This window comes from Psittacula echo (assembly GCF_963264785.1).
Source record: "Psittacula echo genome assembly, chromosome: 4".
Lineage (NCBI taxonomy): Eukaryota > Metazoa > Chordata > Aves > Psittaciformes > Psittacidae > Psittacula > Psittacula echo.
Window position 1 is genome coordinate 105,399,720 of NC_137738.1, and position 24,898 is coordinate 105,424,617.

At 40.7% G+C, this 24,898-nt stretch overlaps 1 protein-coding gene across 1 annotated transcript in view; it reads right to left on the reverse strand.

Moving 5' to 3' along the window:
• PKHD1 (PKHD1 ciliary IPT domain containing fibrocystin/polyductin) overlaps positions 1 to 24,898 on the reverse strand; it is a gene marked incomplete at both ends in the record, with an annotated part of 251,755 nt that overhangs the window by 7,864 nt on the left and 218,993 nt on the right. The window contains 4 exons of the mRNA XM_080615087.1: positions 1,989 to 2,096; positions 5,463 to 5,550; positions 6,614 to 6,749; positions 18,376 to 19,381. Coding sequence (XP_080471213.1) covers positions 1,989 to 2,096; positions 5,463 to 5,550; positions 6,614 to 6,749; positions 18,376 to 19,381 — 1,338 coding nt within the window. The remainder of the gene's footprint in view (positions 1 to 1,988; positions 2,097 to 5,462; positions 5,551 to 6,613; positions 6,750 to 18,375; positions 19,382 to 24,898) is intronic.

Below are 24,898 nucleotides of genomic sequence, written 5' to 3' on the forward strand. Positions count from 1 at the left end.
GCCATCCATATTGCTAGGTGTAAACATCTCTTTCCAATACTCTGACTAAATGTTTCAGAAAAGGGACCTCCATTTTACCTTTTTTCAGAGGAAAAATTTTGTGACTTCCCTGAAATAGCTTTCAAAACACATTTCATTATGCTATACTTCCCACTAGAGAGTCAGATCTCATGAGGCGCTGACTTTCCGTCACTCTCACTGAAGTGAAGGCAATGGGAGCTACAGGTGTTTGTCAGTACACACTCTAAAAGTAGACATATGTGTCCCCTTTAAAGGCCTACCTTCAAGTACTCCCTGCACCCTCATTCTCTCTTTGAAAAGCCATTGGCAACACTTCATATCGATTATCCACTTTTGACTAAGAGGAGCAAAAGTTTCTCACCAAAAATTCCCTGGATCTTCATTTAATCCTGTGATAGGAAGGGATTTCTTGTGTTATAAATCCTATCCCATGCTATTATGTGTACCATTCTGTACAATATCCATACATTCATAAATATATTGATTTCCATCCAAACTCAGTTTTAGCTGTTCTCAGTATTTCCTATTATTAAGATAGGTTGTTCAGAAAAATGTAGTCTAAAAGTTAGTAACCTTTTAAATTTTTTGCTTAGATGTTTTCATTAGCTGTTTCAGCTTGGCCACTTCATCAGTCGGATGTATTTGTACTCTTGTTTTTTTCCTGGCTGAAACAAGCCATGCTATCTTGCAGTTTTCATATTAAAAATGGTCAGGCTATACCTACTCCATTTTGAGATCGTCTCTGGAAGCGCATAAACAAAATTATGTTCAATGCTGCAAAGGAGTACTTATCAGGGCTTTATGCAGTGGCACACATGCTGCCTTACTTGGAAATATTTCTATCTGTCCTTCCTAAGCTTCTTTCCACCTGGTGGATCTCAATTTATATATATATGAAGATATCATCTCTATCTCAATCTATATCTATCTATATCTGTATCTATAGCTCTATCTATTTATACCTATGTCTACATCTATGTGTATACCTATATATATCATCTATATCCATACATATATCCATATATGTATGTATGCATGTATGCAATACCAGAATAGTGACTTTAAACATCATTTAACAATAGCTATATCTTAATTTGTCTTTGGACTACATGCCAGACAGCAAATACCTGCTTCTCCTTTGACTTGCCTCAGTAGTCATTCTGAAACAAGAAAACAATAATTGAACACCTACGTCGCTTCAGAGCCAGATTTGTAGATAAATTCAGGCCCCCAAACAGTTGTGCAGGTGCTTCTCTTGGGCAGATGCCCGGAGGCTTTTGCAAGCCAGACTTCACATGGTGCCTTATCCCCAAGGTGCTGTGCCCCCTCAGCTGGTATTTCTAAGAGGTTATAAGCATACCTGCCTCTTCACTACTACTGGGGTTGCCCACAGAACTCATGCAAACTGCATGATCCTGGAGGTTCCAATGTCTTCTCTGTAAACTGACAGGATACCCATAGCAGAGCCCAGTCCTGAAGGTGTGCTCTGAGTGTATGCATGTAATCTGTTGCACCCATAAAAATGACCAGGTGCAGATAAACAGCTGGTGAAAGGAACTATGAAAATAACTGGAGCACAGATGGAGCATTTCTGAATACAAACAGGGAAAAAAGGACTCGATAGGAAAAAGTTTGCTCTGGTGGCTTAGCAGACCTTAAGTACCTGATTCCTACATGGTATACACAGCTAAGGAATCCAGAGAGAATGAGGCACCTTTCTTTAACACTACTCTGTGCTAACTCATCTTGATTTTAGGAATCTTGCATGAATAGCTCAGGAGCCACTCAGCTCTCTTGCTGCCTAGGTAATGACAGCTTGGGTGCGTGAGTGAAATCAGGGTGTTTAGAGGATTGGCATTGTGCCACTCATTCAAACAAAGCCTAACTCTCTTTTTATACATTCAGATGACCTGTAAGGTTTTGGGTTTAGTTACCAAACCTAAAAACATGCAGAAAATGGCGCTTACCTGGGGGTGATGTGACAGTGAACACCAGTTTCCAGTTTGTTCCTGAGCTGGAGACAGCCAGACTGGAAAAGCTTGCACATCCATCTATGACCTCCACTTCAGTGAGTCCTGTAGAGCAAGAAAAATTTTACATCCAGATAAGTACCACCTGAGCCCCTCTGAGAATCCCTGTGACTTTAAGGGGACTTTGGAAAACCTAAATATAGTGTCTTTCCTAATTGTAAATATTTGTTTAACCCCAGAAATTTTCCATAGGATCAGGTCTTCACAGGTACTTGGACATCAAATCCGTGATGAGTTGGAGAAGTTTGGCTTCTGAATCTTGCTGAATCTTCATGCTCATTGTGAAACGGCATTTACTGTAAAATGAATATGGATGTTAAGCGAATCAAGCATAGGTAAAAGGAGCTACACAGATGCACTAGGAAGTTCCAGATGCTCATCATTTTGATTTAACTCATGTCTTGTGTGACTGAGTTGCTAAGGTTAGGAGGGTATTAGTGAGAGACTGAGTATTTTCTGTCCTAAAGGGATGGTCTCAAGGAGACAGACACTGCAGCTAAGGGAAAAGAACTGACTGGTTTAACTAGTTTATGATTTGTAGGTGTTTCACTTCATCATTTGGGCATATTCCTTCCTGTCCTACTGTTAAATTGTTTTGAACTTTTCTACAGCTTTGTCAGACAATTTGAAAGGGATTTGGCCATGAAAAAGGTCTGGTGGCTACCCTGTGATTGTACAGGAAACACTTTCAGATAGAAACCTGGCAGGAGAAAGCCTCATGAGGAGGATTAAGATGAAACTTGGGAGAGCTAGTTTCTCTATTACTTTACCTCTAGTTTCTCTATCAGTTTACCTCCTTCTCTAAGGTATCAGGGAATGCATTGTGACCCAACATTTACGCCTGTTATAGTTGCTATCCTTGTAGGATTTTTTGTTGTTGTTGTTTTTAATTTATTATTTTCTTTGCAATTGGATCTCCATTTTAGTGTGTGTATCTGTGAGAACCAGCCAAGTCCTGGCCTTGGAGCAACACTGACAAGGTCTGGACTTCATTCAGGCTCTTGGGGTGAGAGAGGTAAAATCCTGAAGACTGACAAATTTCAAAATGTTGGTTCAGGTGGGGGTGAAAAGTCAAAACTTCCTTAGGATGCTGGACTTGCTGCTGTGATCACAAGCACAGACTTTCACCTGCTCAAACACAACAAGTAATAACTGTATGCTTTATGAAGCAGGTGGGTTTACATTTTATTGCAATTAAGCAGCACAGGTAAAAATACATAATGTCTGAATGTGAGGAGAACATTACCACTCTGCCATTCCTGTGTCCAGTATATTGAGCAAGGTGTTGTAGTAGCAAACATCTTTGTGAGACATTTTGCAATCACAGATGCGTAGAAGTGCTCAGCAAGCGGGGACAAGGATTTTGATGGTAGGCATACTGCAGGACAATTTTTCTCTGCTTGTATCCCATTTCTCCTACCAACACCCATATGATACATACTAAACCGTGCCAGGGTCAGTTCTTTGGCATTGAAGAACTACGTGCCCTGGCCAAACCTCTTAAACTCTTACAGACTCCAAACAGAGATGCTGCAGTGCAAACTGCCTACTGAGATTACTTCCTTGTTGTGTTGGTTTCTGAACTGTGGCCAGAGACAAGGTCCTGGGCAAAAGCTTGTCACATTTTAAAGATTTGGCAACAGTAATAATAAAGCTTCCCAACTCCATGATTGGATACTATTGAGTTTACTAATATCCCAGTTAGTTTTGACTACATATATATGTTCTATTTTTGTTCAGCTTCTAGCACACCAAATCCCCAACTTCATTGTGAGTCTCCAGGACCAGCTGTGATGTGTAAGTAAGCTGTAATTTATCTTGTGAATAGACTTGGTGGAGATGTGGCAATCTAGATTTCTTTAATTGCTCTAGCCTGATCCTGGCTCATCTACTTACCTACTATTTTTATGATCCTCCTTATGACACAGTCTGCCCAGACTACCAAGAGTTTTCTTGGCTCTGATTCTCACTGTAACACTGCTTTTACAGAGGGTCTTGTGAGCTGTGTTTGAATACTTTATAATTGCCATTTCTAGTCTATGATGAAGCCTGGAGTACTGTACTGTACTTCTCAACAGAGTCTATCTCAGCTTTCGGTCACATATGCTTTAAAGCTCAGAATATTATAGATATATATGGGAGCCTTCAAAAAGATCTCTCAGGCAAGCTGGTATTTAACATAGAAGCAAGCTAATTTGGAGCTAAACTACTTTCCATGAGGCAGTTTGGCTGCTGTCAGATGAAGCAGCCTTAGTGTGCTAGACAGGACCCATTTCGATTAAATGCTGCTTTCATGTGCTTCAAAAGACGAGTGCAATAAGGACGTTTGTCAAAGGAAAAACTGCAAGAAACTATTACATAGAGAACATCTGTACTGCATAGTTCTTTCTTGCTGGAGTTTATTGACTATTAATTTGATGCATGTATCTTTTAAAGAACGTGAAGTGCATTTCTCTTCTGTGACTTTTCTTTCTCACCCCCTTCCTTTTTGTCCTTCTCCTTTTCTTTCCCTTCCTTCCTTCCTTCCTTCCTTCCTTCCTTCCTTCCTTCCTTCCTTCCTTCCTTCCTTCCTTCCTTCCTTCCTTCCTTCCTTCCTTCCTTCCTTCCTTCCTTCCTTCCTTTCTTCCTTCCTTCCCTCCCTCCCTTCCTCCTTCTTTCCTTCCTTCCTTCCCTCCCTCCCTCCCTCCTTCCTTCCTTCCTTCCTTCCTTCCTTCCTTCCTTCCTTCCTTCCTTCATTCATTCCTTCCTTCCTTTTAGCAATGAAAATTAAGATTATATAATTGATATAATTTCCATTTTCTAGTTTACAAGCTTATGATCATCCACAGGTTTTTTGGTTCAGCACTGAACTTAAACAAGGTTCTGTACCTAAGCATGTTCATAGCCTCAATAACCTTAAGGGAAATACTCACATGCTTAGAGTTAGAGTTCAGGTCTTTTGATAAATGAGGACCAGAATGGAAATATTTAGATCCCTTGTGAAAAACATTTCCATTTTAAAGTATGCTAATTACAAACAATAGGCAGTTGTTTGTCTGTACTTGGCCAGATCCTTTGCTAGCACAAAGAGGTTGTCATTGACACTAAGGAAATTGCCCCAGTTAACATAGCTGAAAATCATGTATTAGGTTTTCTAATTCTTCATTCTTTTCTTTTTTGACCCAAGACATGTATTTTCAAGATAAACTACTGGATATACTCCCTTTAAGTTGCCAGAGCATGAAAATACTTTGCATAAGCTGCTCTCTCTCTAATTTATGACTGTTCACCAAACTCCTACTGCAACCTTTTTTTCAGCCTGAAGACTAGCTTTCAAACCCAGTATTTCCCAGAGAGAACTCTTAAATATATCACCACCATTCTGCATATCTGCTTTGCCATAAAACTTTCTATAAGAAAACACATCCAAACCTCTTAGCACAGCTTTGGAGAAGCCCTTGAGGTGAGCTGATACAACCCAGGGTTCTGAGGGAGGTCCCAGTTTGTCAACTTTTAGACCCTGGAAGGAAAAACAGAAGAATTAAGGTCTAGTAGAAAACACAAGACATGTCTGAGAAAGCGTATGAAAGTCAAAGGAAGATTCAATTGCCTAAATTTAAGTTTCGTATGACATCCAGCAGAGTTGGCTTGTGGAAAGGTCTTATCTTTCTACAGGAGCTGGAGGCCAACTAGCGTATTCCTCACCCTACAACACAGCAAGATGCCTGTGTGTAGGGAACTGAAGTGAAATAGAAAGAAACTGAAAGTCTTATGCCTCACAGTTGTAAAATCAGTCTCATGACTAATGGATATATAGAGCTGTTTTTATTGTAAAGAAACATTGCACCCAGTAATAGCATGCATGAAGCTGTCCATGCTTGGATTTGACACCAGGCTTCTGAGTCACAACTGGAAAAATATTGTATCTGGGGCTAGTTATTCTGTGGCTATGCATTTGCCTGTCCAGCAAAATGGGAATGATTCCATTATAGAAAATAGTTGGAAAACAGGAAAGAGGACATGAAAATATAAAGAAAATAGAACCATAGCATGAAGACATGCTATGCAGATTTCACCTTACTCTGGTGACTAAATCTAGTCCAACAACCCATCACAATCTAAAGACTCACTAGACCTAGTCTGCTGCTTCCAGGACTCATGTTAGTGCCTCTGGCAGTGCTAGATCACATTACATTGAAGTCCGAGCTTGTTTTAAACATGGTGATCTCTACACAGCACTGCTCTACATGGTGCGGACTTGTCAGAGCAGACCAGGATACCCCATTATATCTGACATTGACAGCCTTCGTGATTGTGTTGCTGTTCCCATATTCCTCAGTTATATCCTCTAACCTTTAGGAGCAGAAATCAAAAAACTGCACATAATTTTTTCTACAACACAGATACAGCATTCACAGATAAAAGCTGAAAAATGCAAACAGTGTCCATCCTGGAAGATGCCAATAGCTAGTTATTTATAAAACTATCTCCCACCGTATTTAGGTCCATCTCATAGCTTTGGGATTGCTTGGAAATGGCAAAATCATACTGAATTAAGAGAATCACAGAGGAGCAAATCCTACCTTCCTATCCAGGAAAATGATTTTTGGCTGTACAGGAAGCTGCTTCTCTACTTCTCCATCTGAGGGCTGCACCTGAACAGAGATGTTGTAAGGTCTCACGTACAAGCATGTTTCCGGATGCTGTCTGCTGCCATTTCTTTACATGCAAAGGAATGTGGAAAAAACACAAAATCAGAAAATTAATGCTATGAAAACACCCAATGCTAGTCCCAGAGGTAATTCATATCTTACCTAGGAACAACATGCTACTTTCTGTTCACAGGATTTTCTACCTTAGCAATGCAACTTAGTGTTTGTTATGAATAGGAAGGAGCACTATACTGAAGGACTGTTGATTTACCTTATAACAGCATTTTGATTCCTTGGGTGAGCACAGTATGCATGGAATTATGAAACAAGCATCACTTCTAAGCAGAGACCAGGACCAAAGTAATAAAAAATAGTTTTGTTTTAATCCACAGTTTACAAATGGAAAAGTGAGAAATTAACATAATGAATTATGTCCCTGGTGTCATATTGAGTATGTATGTGTCAGAGAAAGGGATTTAATGGATACATAAATCCAATGCTATACCCCCAAAGTCTTCATTGCAGTGAACTAATAACAGTGGAAGCTACAAATGCTTCCTGTTCAGCAGAAAGATTTCCAATTGAACACCTTTGAGCTCCTCTAAGAAATTCAGTTCCTCTACACAACCACAGCCCTTACAGGGCTTTATTGCATTTCCTTATCCTGCCATATCTGGGTTCTTACCATTAATTATCTGCAAAGTCTGCGTACTGAAATATAGAAATGCATAGACACTCCATTTAAAGACATCAGGTTTTCCAAGACTGAAATTTAAATTAGAACAACCCCTGGAGAGGGGTTTTGCATTTGAATCAAGAACCAACACTTTATTCTGAGCCACTATAATTTCATTACCTCTCACAGTGCTTTGTGTCATTTAGTATCTCATATATATATATATATATATATAAAATTTATATATATATAAAAGCCTCTAATCTGCAATTGCGGTGAAGCAGCTGGGGGGTTGGCATTGTGTTGAAATGAAAATAGAAAAGCTATTCGTGCATCTCTAGTCTTAGCTTTAAGGTGTTTACAAGCAAGATATGTGGAGCATAAGTTTACCTTGGTCTAACTCAGTTTTTTGGTTTAAGTTTTGGGTTTGTTGACATTTTTTTATAGATGCTACTATGCATGACAAACCTGAAACTGTTTATACTGCAGCTGCTGGGAAATACTGGTCTGAACCACAGACACTGGGAAGGTCAACTAAGGTTTTAAGGATACCTACAGTCTCAAGAGCTAGCTCAAAGATTTGAGCTTCAGTTCTTATCCTGCTTCTTTTTCTTTTTTGTGAGTGGGAATGTGATGATGATGAAAGGGTGATGAGGGACTGGAGCACCTCCTGTATGAAGACAGGCTAAGAAAACTGGGGCTGTTCAGCCTGGAGAAGAGAAGGCTGCGTGGACTGCATAGCAGCCTTCCAATATCTGAAGGGGGCCTACAAGGCGTCCCTGCCCATGCAGGAGGGCTGGAACTAAATGATATTAAGGTCCTTTCCAATCCTGACCATTCTATGATTCTATGAAAAGGCAGTGTTATGTTTAAAGTTCATGTCAAAGGCATCAATTCATTCATCGGTTCTCTTATCTACCTCCTTCCACAGACGTGCATTCAGCATTGTGATTGAAACTCACTGCAGGAACAACACACCATATCACTCATGTTTTCATGACAGATATCTGCACTTCATGCAAGCTCCACACTCCAGCTGAGTCCAGACAAGTCTGGTGATTCTTGGTATGGCTTCTGAAAACCCAACGTATTTTTTCTTCTATTCCAGCTTATTTAAAACTGACAATAAACAGGAAAAATGTTGACATTGAAATGCCCTAGCTCCACACCCCAAGCTCTTAATGGTAAAACCATGCTCATCTTACACATAAAGGAAGGACAAAATGTGGTTGTAGCAAAACTTAGTTCCCACTCCCTAGAGTGAGTAATAGCAAAGAAAATAAAGCAAAAATACACATGAATGCTTAAAAATTAATGTCTGTTTGCAAGTAATTTGTATCCAGCTAACACAGCACAAGACATGGTGTTTCCCTGCCCATGGCAGGGTGGGTGGAACTAGATGATCTTTAGGTCCTTTCCAACCCTAAGCATTTCTGTGAGCCCGTATCTCACGTGGTCCAACCTGACTCTTGCTGTAAGGGAGTCCCTGCCTTAGGGTACAACCCTGCACACAGTGAGTTATGTTCCTGCAAGTGAGTGTCAGTGTAGAGGAGGAGGAGAAAGGAGCAGCCTGCTGCTCCCCTGATGATTTGTGCTGGAAGGGAAATAGGCTTTCCTGGCGTAGCTTTGCTGCTGGGAGGTGGGGACATTGCCATACCTTTAGCCTAGCAAGGACAGGAGCAAAGAGAGCTGCCTTCCTCCTGATGGGCATGAAGAGCATGCTGTTTTGTCACTACCCTGAAGTCTCATGCTGAGAAGGAGCAGGCTGGTTTGCAATTCCCTGCTGACAGTGCTCAATGGGAAACAGCTCTTTTGCTCAGTGCCTTGCAGCTCTTCTAAATGTGGGCACAGCAGGATGCTCATGATACCTTAGTCAACAGGGACACCAGGGATCCCAGATCCTTTCACCATCAGTGCCAACACATGTCTGCTGAACACACTGAGGCTCTGCAGGAGAACAAGTGTCTGCTCTTTAGTAGCAAGGAAGTCAGTGGTTGTAGAAAGTAAAGGTTTATGGCACGTATTAAGGTGTGATTGAGAAACTAGGTGGAAAGATTTGGGAAGGAAGAAAGTTTCCCTGAAATCAACGAGAGCTTGTCATTTTAAATATAATTAAAATAATATCTATAATAATGACAATAAGAAAAACAAAACTACCACCACCAATAACAATAATAGCAATTATTATGATTTGACTTCGAGTGAAAAGAGAGCAGACTGAGAGCTTGGGTCAAGGGTCTATTAAAGCTGATGGATATGTCTGTACTAGAAAACTAAATGCTGCCAAAAAACAAGCCTTGGCACTGATACTTGATCACTACTACTTGTTAAACTGTCAGCCCATCACAAGCTGTGGTCCAGGACCAGTAGCAAAATATAGGACAGCTCCCAAATGGTCTGGTAACTAACAAGAGTCAGAGAATATTCTCACTTGGCAGTTTCAATGAGGCCCGCCTGAAATGGTGGGTTAGATAATTTAATTTGGACACAGGCTGATTCGTATCAGCTGGTCTTGGTGCCAGAGAACAGTTCTAATTTATTTAAATTCCCAATAAACATAGACAATGAAATTAATTGCACAGTTGTCTGGGTATGTCTGCAATGCTAGTTTTGTAACATCAGTATATCCTCGGAATGGGAAGGAGATTTGGAACAATCTGGGGAACAAATAATAAGTCAAAAAGCATCCTGGTTAAGCTTAAGAGTTTTTTTGTTCGTTCTTGAAAAGGTGGTGATTGCTGGTGAAGAGAAGAAAAACTATAAGAAAGAAGATGCTCTAGTGAAGACAGGAGATAGGTATCGTGAGAACTTGTGTAAGGCAAAGTAGGCACAGATCTACTGAAAGGCTGTGAGGAATTTAACATTTTTGCATATGAAATGCATTTTCATGTCATATGGTGATGAAGTTAGCCAGACACCAGGTATCTGTGCCCTCTCAGCTGCACTGTTAGAGCTTTGTCTCCCTCTGCAGATCTTATCATTAAAGTAATAAAGACAGCGACAGAGAGACATGAACATTGAGAAGATGGTGAGGAGTTTGAAGTCATTCCTACTTTAAGCAAAAAAGCTGTGTGAAGGTTGACTTTCATTGCCCATGTTTTCCTATATTATAGAAAGAAATCAAAACTAGAGGAAATAAACTTCGGCGGAAAATAGACTGCACCTTTCCTTGACAATAGACACACAATAAATACTTAATACTGATCATATCTGTTTATGAGGACTAAACCAATGGACTCAACAGGACCCATGTTGTCAGACATTATTGATGTCTCCCTTCTTTCATATAGGTTGAGTCAATAAGACCAAAATTCAGAAATCTAGGAACCTAAACAAAAATTCTAGCTAGCTTCAGCAGAGAGCTTTGAACGAAGCCGTGCGTCCACTGCCCTGAAGGTATGGTGCCGTGATGGCAGAAAGCTAAGAAGAGAAGACCTAGTAGTGTGGAGAAGTAGCATGGGGGGCCTAGGTTGACTGTGAAGTGAGATAAAAAACAAATAACTAAATTGCCTCTGTGGGCAAGGCTGGATAAGAGGAGTATGCTTCTTTATCTAATCATTGTGAGGATTTCCTTTCATAAAGCAAAGATGCTTTAGTTAGAAGCTGGATATTCTGTGGCTGTTGTGGCATTATGTGAGTTGGTTAGACTGAAAAAGTTCTGAAAAAGGTCCAATTCATACTGTCTTGGAAAATATATTTGCTAAAATAACCAGTCTTTTTGATCGGCTTCTTCTGGCATTAGCTTTTGGGGGTGCTACCACCATCAGATCTCCATTTCTGTCTGCTAGAGACCATCCAAACTCCAAATGGCTTTCAATCTTGCTTTCCCTATTTCTCCCAATACTCCATCATTTTACAAATCAGTAAATATAGCCACAGAGCAGCAACATAGCAGTCCAGGAACACACAGACGTGTCTTCCCCATAAGAGCAGTATTCTCCTCCTGCTTAGACAACCTTTCCTTTTCAGTCCAAGTGGCACCAAAACCTGAAAGCAAGCAGCTGCCTGGTGGGTGCAGCTGGTGGAGTCCAGATTCCTGCAGTCTGGACTGCTAAGACGCCTTTAAAAAGGAGAAACAGGAGACTGGAGGGACTTAATGGATCCACTGAAAAGTGAGGTGGGATCACCAGGAGCCTTTAGAAGGAGAGGGACAGAGTAGATGCATCAGATATGAAACATCCTCTGAATTCATTAGTGATTTCCATTAATTGCTGTAGATGAATGGACATACCCCTACTTACAGAGCTGCCTGCTAGTGGCAAGGAGCTAAGCCAGGCCTCCTCCATAACACACTTCCAAAGTTTACTGTCAGAGAAATGCCTTTTATTAAATGTAAACAGCATCCCGCCGGAGGCCAGAGCTTTGCTGCTGCTGTGTATCCCAAGGTAATACCACTTTAAGCTCCACATAAACTCTTAAACAGTTTCTATCCTAAAACCAGACCGTAGGTGGTACAGTTTTTTACGATATGTTATAATAGTGCAATAAATCTGTTAGCTTAAAATCGAATCTCCGTGGCCTTTTAGAGAAATCATCATTAAATGCAAGGCCCTGTTAATGATGCCATCCCAGTGAAATTGTTTAATCTGCTAGGGGGGTGGAAGGTCACCAAATGAATTTTTTATAATACATCAACTTGACACGCAATAGGGAAAACTGTAATAGATAAAAGCAAAGGAAAAGGGCACTGTCTTCTTCTGATAGGTCAATAGCAGCCAAGAGAGTCACTCATCCACTTTTCCTTCACTACCGTGCTCCTTTTCCATTTAATATGGACACCCAATTAATACCTCAGCACCATAGACAACCTCATTTTAGGTGAATTATAGCAATTTCTTCCCCCTGCTCCGAAATGAAAGTGATCACAATACATCATAGCATTGTGCGAATTAACGTTAATTGATTCGAGTTACCAAGCATTGATGGGCCACTTCTATAATCTGGTCCTTATTGGGAGCTGGAAGGGATGGAGGGAAGATTAGATTGCATCCTCCGTTGCTTTGACGACGGCGGTCACCTGATGGCTTGTTAGACAGTTGTACGCTTCTATTGCCGGCCCCAGTGGGGTCGTCAGTAAACTGGAGTGATGTCCAAACATCATTACACGCTGCTCCGATATTAAAGCAAAGGGATTAGCACCTTATTGCAAGCAACCTGGATTTGTCATTGTGCTGTCGTTATCCAATTTCGAGATGATAATGTGACTGTGGCCTGCGGGCACAAGGTCCTACAGCCAAACCAAGGTGTGTGTGTGTATATATATATGTACACACATACACACATATACATATATATATGTGCACACATCCCCACAAAGACCTGGCACCCCAAGCCTTTTAACTCTTTGCTCACCAAATTCCTGCTAACAGCACATGTGGAAGAATTTTTTTTCCTTTTCCCATCCAACACACAGCAGAGTGTGATGTGACAGCAAAGTGGGCTGACCTGGGAGCTGACATGGCCGTCACTCACTTGAATGTGACGCTTGACAAGCAGTGCTGATAGAGGTGACACAGCTTACATGTTAAGTAAGGCAGAGTGAGGATCGGTCCCTCGGTGATGTGGCTGTGTCAACTCCACTCTGCTGTGTGCACTCATCGTGCAAATCATCGTTTTCACTGCAGGACCCATTAATTGTTAAGGGGGGAAAAGAATCCATATGTGACATGAGCAAGGCAGGTTTTATTTGACAGCACTGGGACCAGATCTCTTTCCAGTGCCTGAGAAATACGATGGGTACACTCTTGGATTTCCTGCATGTGTTTAAATAGCCATAACTTCTCAGGGAATAACAGAGAATTAGAAAAAGCTCCTCTTAGGCTGATCTTTTTTAATTTTAAACTGAGATTTAGTAGCACAAGCTCTTCAATTTCTAAAACTCACACTGGTGTTGGGAATATATGGCAATATATCCCTCCTTCCTCCCATAGAGACCTGCAAAGTCCCACACTCCTTTTTCCGAGTCTCTCCTACCCTCTCCATCTTCCTCCTCCTCTGTTCTCTCCTGCTATCCTTTCACCTTTGCTACCTCCTGCTCCCTTGTTGTTTCTGGAAGCTGTAGTTTCTACCATGATTACAGCGTGAGTAGGACTTCTAGTTGCCTGAATCTTGTAGTTCATGGTGTCACCTTTAAGTGGGGTTGACAAATTTTTTAGATAGGTTTACCATGTCCAGTAGATACTTACAGAAATTTAGTTCAAATCTAAGGTTCAAAGGTGAAATGTAACTTGGGGGATTGCTAGTTGGTGATAGACTCTTTAACCCCTAAACTGCCAGAAGGATTCCAATACAGGACATCCATGGTGAAAAAATATTATCTGATCTGCGGTGGCAATGTGAAGCTCCACCGCCATTGTCTAGAAGGGTATTTTGGAGATTTGTCTGAAAACTTACAAGGGAAATACTGGTTTCACACAAGGATCATATCTAAAGCAGCATGCTACTTTTTTTGTTAGCTCTGGAGTTTCACCTTTTCCATATGTTCACTTCAGGGGTGTGTGACAGACAAAACACTCATAGAGCCACAAGTGCTGCAAAAACTTCAGCTCTGAAGTCAGGATTCTATCACTCTGCCTTTGTATACCCATTGGAGAAAAATTTTGACCCCTACGCAGGAAGAAAGTTGTCAGCTCCCTTTTTTAAAACCCTGTGCAGTTTCATAGAGCAGCCTGCTTGAAATCTGCACAAAAGTTACCAAACCTTGGGTTTAGGATGTGTCAGAATTAGTCTAATTTGGACCTCTAAACCTGCCTGCCTGTTTATATGCCTTGTGACATAGTGAATTAGTAGTAACTTCTAATTTAGCCCTCTGCATGGGTATTGCTGGCTGTATGAGAAGTTCTTTGAGGATTGGCTTCACTTTTATTGTTTGCTGTGAGTCTCAAACACCATCATTTCCTGTGCACACAGTTTTTCACATGCTATCGTAAACCTAACTTTTAATAAAGAAAGATTAATGCCTACAAATTTTAGATTGTAGCAGGTTAAAGGTCCATCAAGAAGGAGCAAAGTACCCTGCTTTAGTGTGGGGATATGGACTAAATGGCTTCTGGATGATTGTCCAGCTATATATTTCTGATTTTGTATAAAGCCACCTGCACAAACACACAAAAAACATTTGCTGTTGTGATGTCTTGTTCTTTCTCTTTTATATTTATATTGATATTAGGGAAATTTTTCAAACAAGGTATTTCTATCTGTAAATGCATCTCAGTGTATATTAATACACAGACATTCACAGGAAGATAAAACTATGTCATAGTCATCTCTCTGATTCTCCAGCTCTGCAAGACTATAGCAGTCATAGCAATCACCTCCGTCTTTCCTTGACAAACCAATGAGCCATGCTTGAAGTGGCCCTAACAAAGGAGTTCAATTAAAATAATGTAAAAAAGTGTTTCACATTATAACCCACAAGTCATTTCTTTAAAGGTTTGTCAATGTGATATACAGACTTAATGCCTAGTTACCCTACCACAGCAAGGATTCCAAGGCTCCATTCAGCCCCACTGTCCCAGGCTGCAAAGATGAGCACCCAGTCTCTACTGATATAAGATTTTTCAGTTGTTGCCTTGATACAAGTGCAGCCACTAGTCTGAAACCATGGAGAGACTGGCCTGGCAGGAGTGCAGGTTCTGTGTATGTCTGACAGCCTGATTGGATTTTGCGTGACTCTGGGGTGAAAATATTTCTCTCTCCCTTCCACAGAAAAATACACTGGGATACTTAGCCTGACTTGTAATCCCAGCCCCATTATCCTTGCCTGTGCTAGCATGTACTGCCTAAAGAGAGACAGATAGATAGCGGGGATTCTACATGTCCCAACAGGAAAACTCTGATTTCATTTCACAAATTATCTGTGGCCTTATTGCATCAGAAATGTCAGCCATGAGTAATTCCAGAAAAGCTATGACTGATGGGGAGCAATAAATAGCACTGCACAGGAGCCCAGGCAGCCAAGGGTGGGAGCTCTGAGCTGGTCCTATGATCTGGTGATGTTACTATTCTTTCCAATATACATCCCAGGTCTTCCCTACTGAGAAAGTGAATCTACGGCTTTAAGCTAGCGCTGCTCTTGTCCCTACAATAAAGCAGCCTCCTTCCTAGAAACCTCTCCTGATCCCTGCTGTTCTGGTTTCACAAAGCATGCTCAGATGGGAAGACAAACCACAGCTGGGAGAGCAGTCTCCAGTGTGGAGATGTTATTTGTGCCTGAAAAAAAGGCAACCACAAAGTTTCTCCCCTGGCATGCAGAAAAAGGGGGCCCTCTCCTTTAAGTGATCTCTGCTTTTCCCCCTCTGTGATGTGACACTAATGCATTCAGGAATCTATAGGCATTTAGTAGGGTTCTGGTGAACTTACTCTAAAAAATCTATACCTTCTTCCATTCCTGCCATGTAGCTGTTGTTGCTTTGCTTGTTCTGCTCATCAATGATGAACACACTGAATGAGTGGTCTCGTACCTGTCACATTCTGCAGGCTACAGCATATCTTGGGATGGCATACAGAAGGGATAACATTTCCTATTACAGGCTGTAAAACTTACCACAATATTTTTTTGCTGTCCTATTTTGTAGTGTCCTACATTGTAACACAAATACCCCCAACTGGCAATAGCAATGTTAATTGCGCTGGTAAAAAATATTGTATATCTATGTTCAGAGTTTGGATCTTGGAAACAATTTCCCACAGTGCTTAATATAACACCACTTAAAAAAAACCCAAAAAACAAAAAACAATGCCAACAAACCAAAACCAAACAGCAAACCAAATATTCCTATGATCACAGACCAGTGTCCATTTGTGGCTGCTTCACTACGATAAACTACATAGTGCTTAATAAAAAAGTTAAGCGCATGAGTAGTAGTTTGTATAGCTAGCAGCCAACAGACATCAGGATGGTACAGGGGTCAGTGGCAAATGGTAGAGGATATGGTATTAATTAAAGAAAGTAAGTAAGTCTTAGACAAATCCAATTTCTTTCTTGTATAGATGGAATATGCTTATACTTGGGTAATGCCCAGTAGTGCACAACATCAAAAAATAACATTATGTAATATCAAGAGACTACACAATAAGGTTGCCAAACATCAAATCCCTTGTCCCCTATTAAAAACAGATGGGACATTACCTTTTTCATATTTCCCATATGCTTTTAATACAGATTCAGGATCTGAGGCTGAAATACATTGCTGTCTGCTCCCTTCCCAGCCTGGTTCTCACAGCCTTCTCTGCAGATAAGGGCTGTCATCTGGGCCATTGCAGAGTGGCTGCAAGAGGCTGAAAGGAGCAAGATGGGGGCAAAGGAAGAAGGAACAGAAAGGATTGTTGCTGCTGTGGAAGAGAGGAGAAAAATGACCCCTGAAAGGTCAGTCTGGTACGGAATATCAATTTAAAAATAGTATGTACAAAACTGACCAAGAACTAGGTAACTGGCAGAGCTCAAATGCAGCTCCCATTGGGAAATTATTATTAAGTAAAGGAGCGTCCTAAAATTTATAAAGACACTGCTGATAAAATGCATGGAAGGATTGGTGGGCTGATAAATTTTGAAAAGACAGATTGTTATGTGTGTAGGATCTGGGAAAAAAAATTATGTGGATTTGGTCCTAGAAAGCTAAAACTGGAAAGAACTAGGGAATACAGTGAATAAACAGACAACCATGAGATCTATTTCTCTGGAAAAATGGGCTTATGGAATCAATGAATTCTGCCAGTAGAAAACGGGGATTTAATAATACTTTTGTATATAGCACTGATGTAGAATCATATAATCATAGCATACCTTGTTGGAAGGAACCTCAAGGATCATCTGGTCCAATCTTTCTTGGCGAAAGCATGGTCTAGACAAGATAGCCCAACACCCTATCCAGCTGAATCTCAAATGTCTAGTGTTGGGGAATCAACCATGGAGGAAAACTGTGGGCTTTTCAGACATGCACAATTCAAAAAGGATTCCAAAAACAGAGACAGAGGAGGGAAGAAACACTCACCAGAAATTAAACCTTTCAATTTATTAAAAAGCAGACAGCCGTGATTTGATAACTCTGGAGGAGGAGGAAGAGTCAATGCCCAGAAACTTGCTGATGTAACAGTGAAAGAAAGAAGAAACTCTCATGGGAATCTAGAGAGACAGGCTGACAAGAGAAAGCAGGCAAGTACTTGTGACTGCAAAACCAGGGATAGCACCCAAAATCTAGATACACATTCCAGTAGCATTAGATGTGTTGAGATCTCATATAGAATCATAGAATCATAGAATAGTTAGGGTTGGAAAGGACCTTAAGTTCATCAAGTTCCAACCCTCATGCCATGGGCAGGGACACCTCACACTAAACCTTGTTGCCCACTGCTCTGTCCAACCTGGCCTTGAACACCGCCAGGGATGGTGCATTCACAACTTCCCTGGACAACCCCAAGGTCTTCAAAACCAGATGGTTGTCTAGAATTTTAGTCAAAAAAGAAAGGTCAATGCTGAGGTATCAAAGCGAAGAGCAGTGACCCATATCATGTAAGAGATTGAGGTATAAATTAAACAGTCTTTTCTGGCTTTAAATTTTAAAGCAATATAAATCAAGGTTTAGACCTACAAGTTAGTGAAGGCAGCAACCCCTCTTTAATAATGCATCTCTAGTGCTACATCAATTTATAAGCATTCATAGATTTGTTTTAAATATAAAAGTTATAGTCTGAACTTCTTTAGAAACATTGACTTTACCTAATACTTTATAGTTTCAAGATAGACTTCTAGGAACTCTGTTCCTTGTTTAAAGAATCTTGGACATCTCTGCAGCACAGAGGCTCATTGGCACCAATGGAACAACAGGATAATTCACATTCGGGACTCCAGCTAGTACTTGGACATAGCTCTGTCATGGAAACTTTATGTGTTTCAGCATGCTTAGTCATATTTCAATTAATGGAGAACTTACTTCCCATCTTAATAAGCATATCAAGTGGTTATATTGATTCACAACCACTTAAATCTTTATCTTCTGATGCTTCATCTGATACTTGCCTATTGGTAGGTTCTGCTGGAAACAGTAAGGCAGGCTGAGTCACCATTAATGTGTCAATTGGCAAGTCAAGGCCTCTCTGAAGGTCTCCAGTCTGATGAGAGTTGATAATTGTTCTGGCCAAACCCTTTAAGCTGTCACTGGTCAACTCATTTCTCGGATGGGCTGGTGGGTCACCAAGTTCAATGATCAGCACTCTTGATGGACCAGCCTCATCAGATGGCTGCAGATCTTGGGTGCTCATTGGTCTTCTTCCCACTTTCTGTGAGCCATACCTACCATGAAGGGCTGTGCAAAATGCCATGTTAGGGCAGTGATATTTCTTTTTGTTGACATTGGCTGAGATTACCTTCAACATGCTTTCACCTCCCAGGAAATAGTGGATTACTCTGACCTGATAGTGATCAACCTTCAAGAAATCAGCTAATCGATGTATTACATTCGACTCACCCTCTTCCCCAGCAGCCTCGGTTATGGTGAAAGCCAAAAGAAGGGAAAAGCCAGCAACTACTTCTACAGGTTCTTTCTCATGGAGAAGAACATAAAGAAGATTGTCCTCAAAGCTAAAGTAATTGGCTCCTGCTCCTTCATTCAGTGAAAAAGAAGATGGTGTTGGAGAAACGTATTTCCCTTGAACGAAAACACGAAGACTGAGTGGTTCATTGTAGAATATAGCTAGGGGCAGTCTGCTTGCATTTTGGCCACTCAGGAGGTAGAGTCTGAAAGTCAGAGGTTCTAGGTTTGGGAAGCAAACTGTAGTGAGTTTGGTGGATGGCAACACAGAAAAGAAAGTAGAATGATGCTCTGTAGGATAACACAATGTATATGAAGTCACATCACTGAAGGTATCCATAAAGCTGCCAGTCACTGCTACCACTGGAAACAGTCTCTGGCTCACCATTCTTGGGTCCACGTTTTCTAGAATGACAAATGCGTGATCTGCCTGTTTGCAGTAGTAGCTTTGTGCTGAGGATTTGAAGATGCACTTACTGTCATCTCTGTAAATTCCTGGAAGAGAATAGAAGGAGATTATGAATGAAAAAATAGTAATTACTTGTTTCAGACATCATCTCAATATTTTGTGTTATGGCTGCTTATTTTCCCATCCAATGCTCAAGTCATATTTGTTGGTGCTAAAGTGTATAGATGGAAAATAACCCTGGACAATAAGGGACACTAAATAGGTAGAAATTTCATTTACCTCAAGGTGTTCTTAAACAGAAAATAGTTAAAGTCTGCTAACAAATGACAGAGAAGCATCATGTACACTTAACTTGTTCTTTCTAGATATCAAATTATGGCCTCTGTTGAAAAAGCAGGCAGACTAGATTGACCTTTGGTCTGACCCAGAACTATCTTCCTAGTATGCCCTTGTGTCTTCTATATTCTCCTTGTTCTCCACTTATAGCAGGATAATAAATCAAGGCATGATTGTAATTCTTCAGAAAAATAATTTAACTCTACATGAAACCTTCTCATCCCACTCACAGTGATTGTATTTCTAACAAAAAAGCTAGACAGGACCATAACATCATTAATCTACTGCAGCAGTGAACCACCTCACCTAGTTTTAAAACTAGAAGAAGGATCAGATTAAGACACCTGCAAACAGCAAAAACCCTTACTTGAGCTCCAAGTGTCTAGGTTCCCATTGTGATCAGTGAAGATCTGACACAGGCCGGTATGTACTATTGAGATTGAGGTAGGATCCTGTCACTTAAACACACGTACATAATATCACCTGGACTTCTTTGGGTAGCTACAAGGGCTTCAGGTGTAACACACCATTCGTGGGAATGCAAAAGCCACTTTAGATAACGCTTTAGGTATTATCACACTGAATATAATAGGAGCTAAGACACTTCTGTGTATGTGAGAATTTGCTACCAAATCCCATCCCAGGTGTCTGTTGTGAAAAGCCAAGAGGATCCTTTTCTGAAAGGCTCTGTACAGAAGAGGTGTAATCCATACAGTCTTCTGAAGGTATGCTCCATCTGACCAAATATAGGCTTTAAGATGAGAGAAACAGGGCCTTGGGCTGTAATGATGAGATCATCACTGATTATAAAGAGAGAATAAAAGTAAATGAGTTCAGATACAGGCACTAAAAACATTTCTGCCTGGAACATCTTAGGAAAAGGTCTGGGATTCTGTTTTTCCTTCCTCTCTTCAAAATAAAATCAAAGGAGGAATTTGCTGCTGTTGCCAGCTATAATCATTCCCTCACCTAGCCTGCTTTTCCCTAGCTATCTGTGCTCATGAACGTGTTAGGTAGAGTATGGCCAATGTCTAAACTAACTCTGTGTTTTCAGCAGCTTTGGGAATGTGCATGCAGATCAGAAATTCCTGACACTAATGATAAAAAGAGGGACTGCAACATCCTTGAGAGTCACAAACTTTTGGATGAATAAAAGGGTATTCCCCTTTTCAAGGAAACGTGAAACTCACTCCTAGAAGGAAATAACAGACTCCTGGGAAAGAACTATGAGAAATCATTGTGGGCTTTGCTTATAGTTACACCTCAATGCCTGGATCCTGTAGACATTTAATCTATTATTTGAGGGGGATTCCTCATATGTAAACCGTGGTCTGTGAGCATTTCCCAGAATAAGCTTTTGCTCTGCAAGTCACCAAGGAAAGCAATGAAATTAGATAAATGTCAAGCTATGTTCAGGGAGGACATCCAAGTGAGATAGGATCTGTGCAAAAGCCCCTATTTTTAGACACCAGCTTAACATTTTCTTTCCATTTTTCTTGCCTTTCCTTTTTATTTTTGCTTTATCAGTGTACATGTTTTGCTATCGGCATGTGCTCAGGGAAAGGGAGAGAGGGAGAGGGAACTCCATTGAGAAGCAGAAGGGGAAATGCTGCACTTGGAGATGTTCGGTGTTGTCCTGAGGCACTGGGAAGATGCACCCTGCAGCAGGCAGCCAGCCCACAAAGGCTGACAGATCTCATTGTCTGCTCTACCAGAAACTCCCCACAGGCCACCCCCCCCACACCCCCCCGGTGACATTTCCCTTGTCTATAAATGGGATTTGCTGATATTTTGTGGTTTCCCAGGACTTTTTGTGTCCTGCCTGTCTTGCAAGGTGAGTTTCCTTGGTTTCCTGCATGCGCACACGTGCGCGCCCATGCACACACACGCATCGTTGATTCTCTCTTTCCAAATGGCCTTATCTGCCAGTCACAATTTCTGCAGCCTACAATTTCGATCACTTTTAAATGAAACCCATGCTGCCCTTGGTAATCATAATGTCATTTACAATTTACCACAAAACACCTTTATTCAGTTAGTAGCACATTGGAGAAAGAGAACTCCATATGAACTCGCCACTGAAGCCCTAATCTGATTATTTCCTCATGAAAATCCAAGCAGGGGTGCTTGTAAAAGGGGTCTGAGAATAGAAGGAAAAAGTGAGTCCTGGCCACAGCTGACTCTCATAATCAATGCGAATAGATAAGTGACGCGGCGTGTCAGGGCCAGCAGCTAATCTGCCCCAGGGCTTTCCTCTAAAAAAGGCCAGAGTGGACAGGACTTAATAAATACTGAGTGACCACTGAATATTGAGCTGACACGTGCTATTTACATTGGCGATGAACAATAACAGTGATAAATTCCAGAAGCACCCCACTGCAATGGGTGAAATTGGATTAAACAGGTTATATTTATATGTGTGTCTGTGTGTTTGCACATATATGTGTGTGAAAGGAAGAAAAAAATAATGAGGAAAAAAGAAAAAGAAACCTGCATCTGTAGGTCAACCACAGACCCTACAGATGGGTGTGAAAGACAGAGAAGATGTTCATATCTGTAGCAATATGTGCATGATGAGACTGAACATCACCTGAGCAGAAGAAGAGGGCATGTGTGCACTGGGTGCATGCATGGGCAAGCGAGCCATGTGTGTGTGTTCTGCTCAGTGCAAGAAAAGCAGAGAAATAGTATGTGGAGAGTATGTGTATTCACCCTCTACAGCTGTTTCCTCAGCCTCTGAAAGCATACTTTGCTTTCTGCAGATTCCCTTATCACCAAGTCAAGTTTATTATTTAATTATATACATGCACGCACGCACATAGATACACAAACATATATATCTATATGAGATTTTAGCACTCAGGTTGCTTCTAGGGCTCCTGACAAATATTAACTTTGTGTCAATATTTGTCCTTCCTGTCGTGAAATGAGGATTTTCCACCTCATTTCACATTTGAAAAGAAAAATATGCCGAGGGGGTCCTCTTTGCTTACGAAAAAACCCACCAACAACAGCAACATCTCATATCTTTTATTTAGAAAAATGGAGCAGGAGAGAGAAGGAGGGAAGAGTATTTTTAAAATAGATGTTTTGACTTAAAGGCACACAGAGTCCTTTGCAAGTCTCCTGCCTTTTCCCTAGTTCCCTAATGCCAAATAAATAAATAAATAAATAAGAAATAAATTCTACATTTAAAATTGAATGAAATACATCAACATTAATGATTTTCCCCTTCAGGTTAACACCACCATTTGTTTCAATAATTTTTACCCATTTCGTGATAGATTTCACAATTCATGGTACAAGGAAAAATATAGTCTTTTTTTGACAGAAACAAAACGCAATGTCAGTTTTTTATCAAAATAAAATAAATCTCCTGCAATTTTCTTTCCATCCAATTGGATTTGTTTCTCAGTGATTTCTAATTTAACTACAACTATAGTTACAAAAATACAAAAGCAGGTAGGGGAGGAAGGGGGAGTGGAGAGATAAATGGGACACTGTTTGGAAATTGCAATTCGTTGGCCTTGGGCTGGTCAGCACATATCTTTGCTGAGGGGGAAATATTCATCAGCATTAACTGTTCTTTTTGACCTGCTGACATTCAAATGTGGGGGGGGTGGAAAAAAGGCCCAGCAAGGACCTTAGAAATCTAGCAAAGGTAAATTATTCTGAGGTCAGTTGCTTTTTTCTATACAGAAGGTTTTTAATTTCTTGAGTTAAGATTTTCAGCCCTGATTCTCCTGTTTAATGCCTGGCACAGGGTCCTCATGCCAACACACTTGTTCTTTGAAAGCAACAGCTCTGCAGATGCTGATCGTGTAAATCTTTAAGTAGGTAAGTGAAAAGAAGCCCATCAGCTTCAGCAGATGCTGGAACAAGGCATCCCCCATCATTTTGAGAAATCCCACTGACTATAAATTAGGGATATCACTCAGTTGAGTTTATCACTGTTCCCCTGGGGGGAAAAACACACAGGTATGCAATGTCAAGTCATTTGTTTATGTTGGGTTTCTTGCAAGTTATGTGTTGCAAACATGCATAAGAATTCATGGTGGCATGTGTGTTTGCTTGTGTATTTGTGTATGTATGTGCTGGTTTTCTACATAGTAGATGATATGGGACTAAGTTTTGGATTTGTGCTGGAAACTGTTAAATGTTTTAACTGTTGCTGAATAATGCTTACACAGATTCAAGGCCTTTTCTGCTCCTCACATGGCCCCACCAGCAAGTAGTCTAGAGGTGCACAAGGAGGTAGGAGGAGACACAGATGGGACAGATGACCTCAACTGACCAAAGGGATATTCCATAACATGTAGCATCATGCTCCGTATATAAAGCTGGGAGAAGGAGGAGGAAGCAGGGCGGGGAGGATGTTTGGAGTGATGGCATTTGTCTTCCCAAGTAACCGTTACATGTGATGGAGCCCTGCTCTCCTGGAGATGGATGTGATGGCATACTTTGCTTGTGCGTTCAGCCTTTGCTTTACCTGTTAAACAACCTTTATCTCAACCCATGAATTTTCTCATTTTTGCCCTTCAGTTTCCCCCATCCCACTGGGGTGGGGAATGAGCGAGAAGCTGTGTGAGGCTGAGATGCCAGCTGGGATTAAACCACAACAACATACATGTGTGAGGTACACACACATAAATATATCCTCTTAGCGGGGACCACGTAAACAAAAATTGAGTGATTGCTTTAGGCTGTTAATTCTTCTTTTTTTCAAGAAAAAGATTTTAGAAGGAAATGAGTCTCATAATATCACACTGTGTGGGTTTTTATGCTCTCCTGTTTATCGTTCCTTCGTAAAAAATCTTTGAACCCTCTGGCCAATTTCAGTCACATTTGTGGACTCAAAGATACTATGTTCCTACAAGTTTGTAAAAGTAGGTGCCCAAGTAAAGAAACAACAGTTATTAGTTCTTGCACTGAAAGAAAATGTGTGGTATAAGCTCACCCCTACTATGCATCACAGGATCTCCATATGCCCTTTCACATACGAATCCACAGATAAACAGGTGTAGTACTTGAAATATCAGTTCTTCTGTTGTTTACATGCACTGATATAGCCACACACATTGCTAATATTTATTCACTGTGAAATCAAGCATTATTTGCATCTTTCAATTGATTGTATATTTTTATGCTAGCAACAGCCTTTCAGAGCTCCCCCATGCTTAAGAAAGAAGGCACATATTTTACAGATGGTAGTATATTTTTTCAAGTTAGGAACAAAAAATTGCAGATTTCTAGGTCCCAAAGACTAT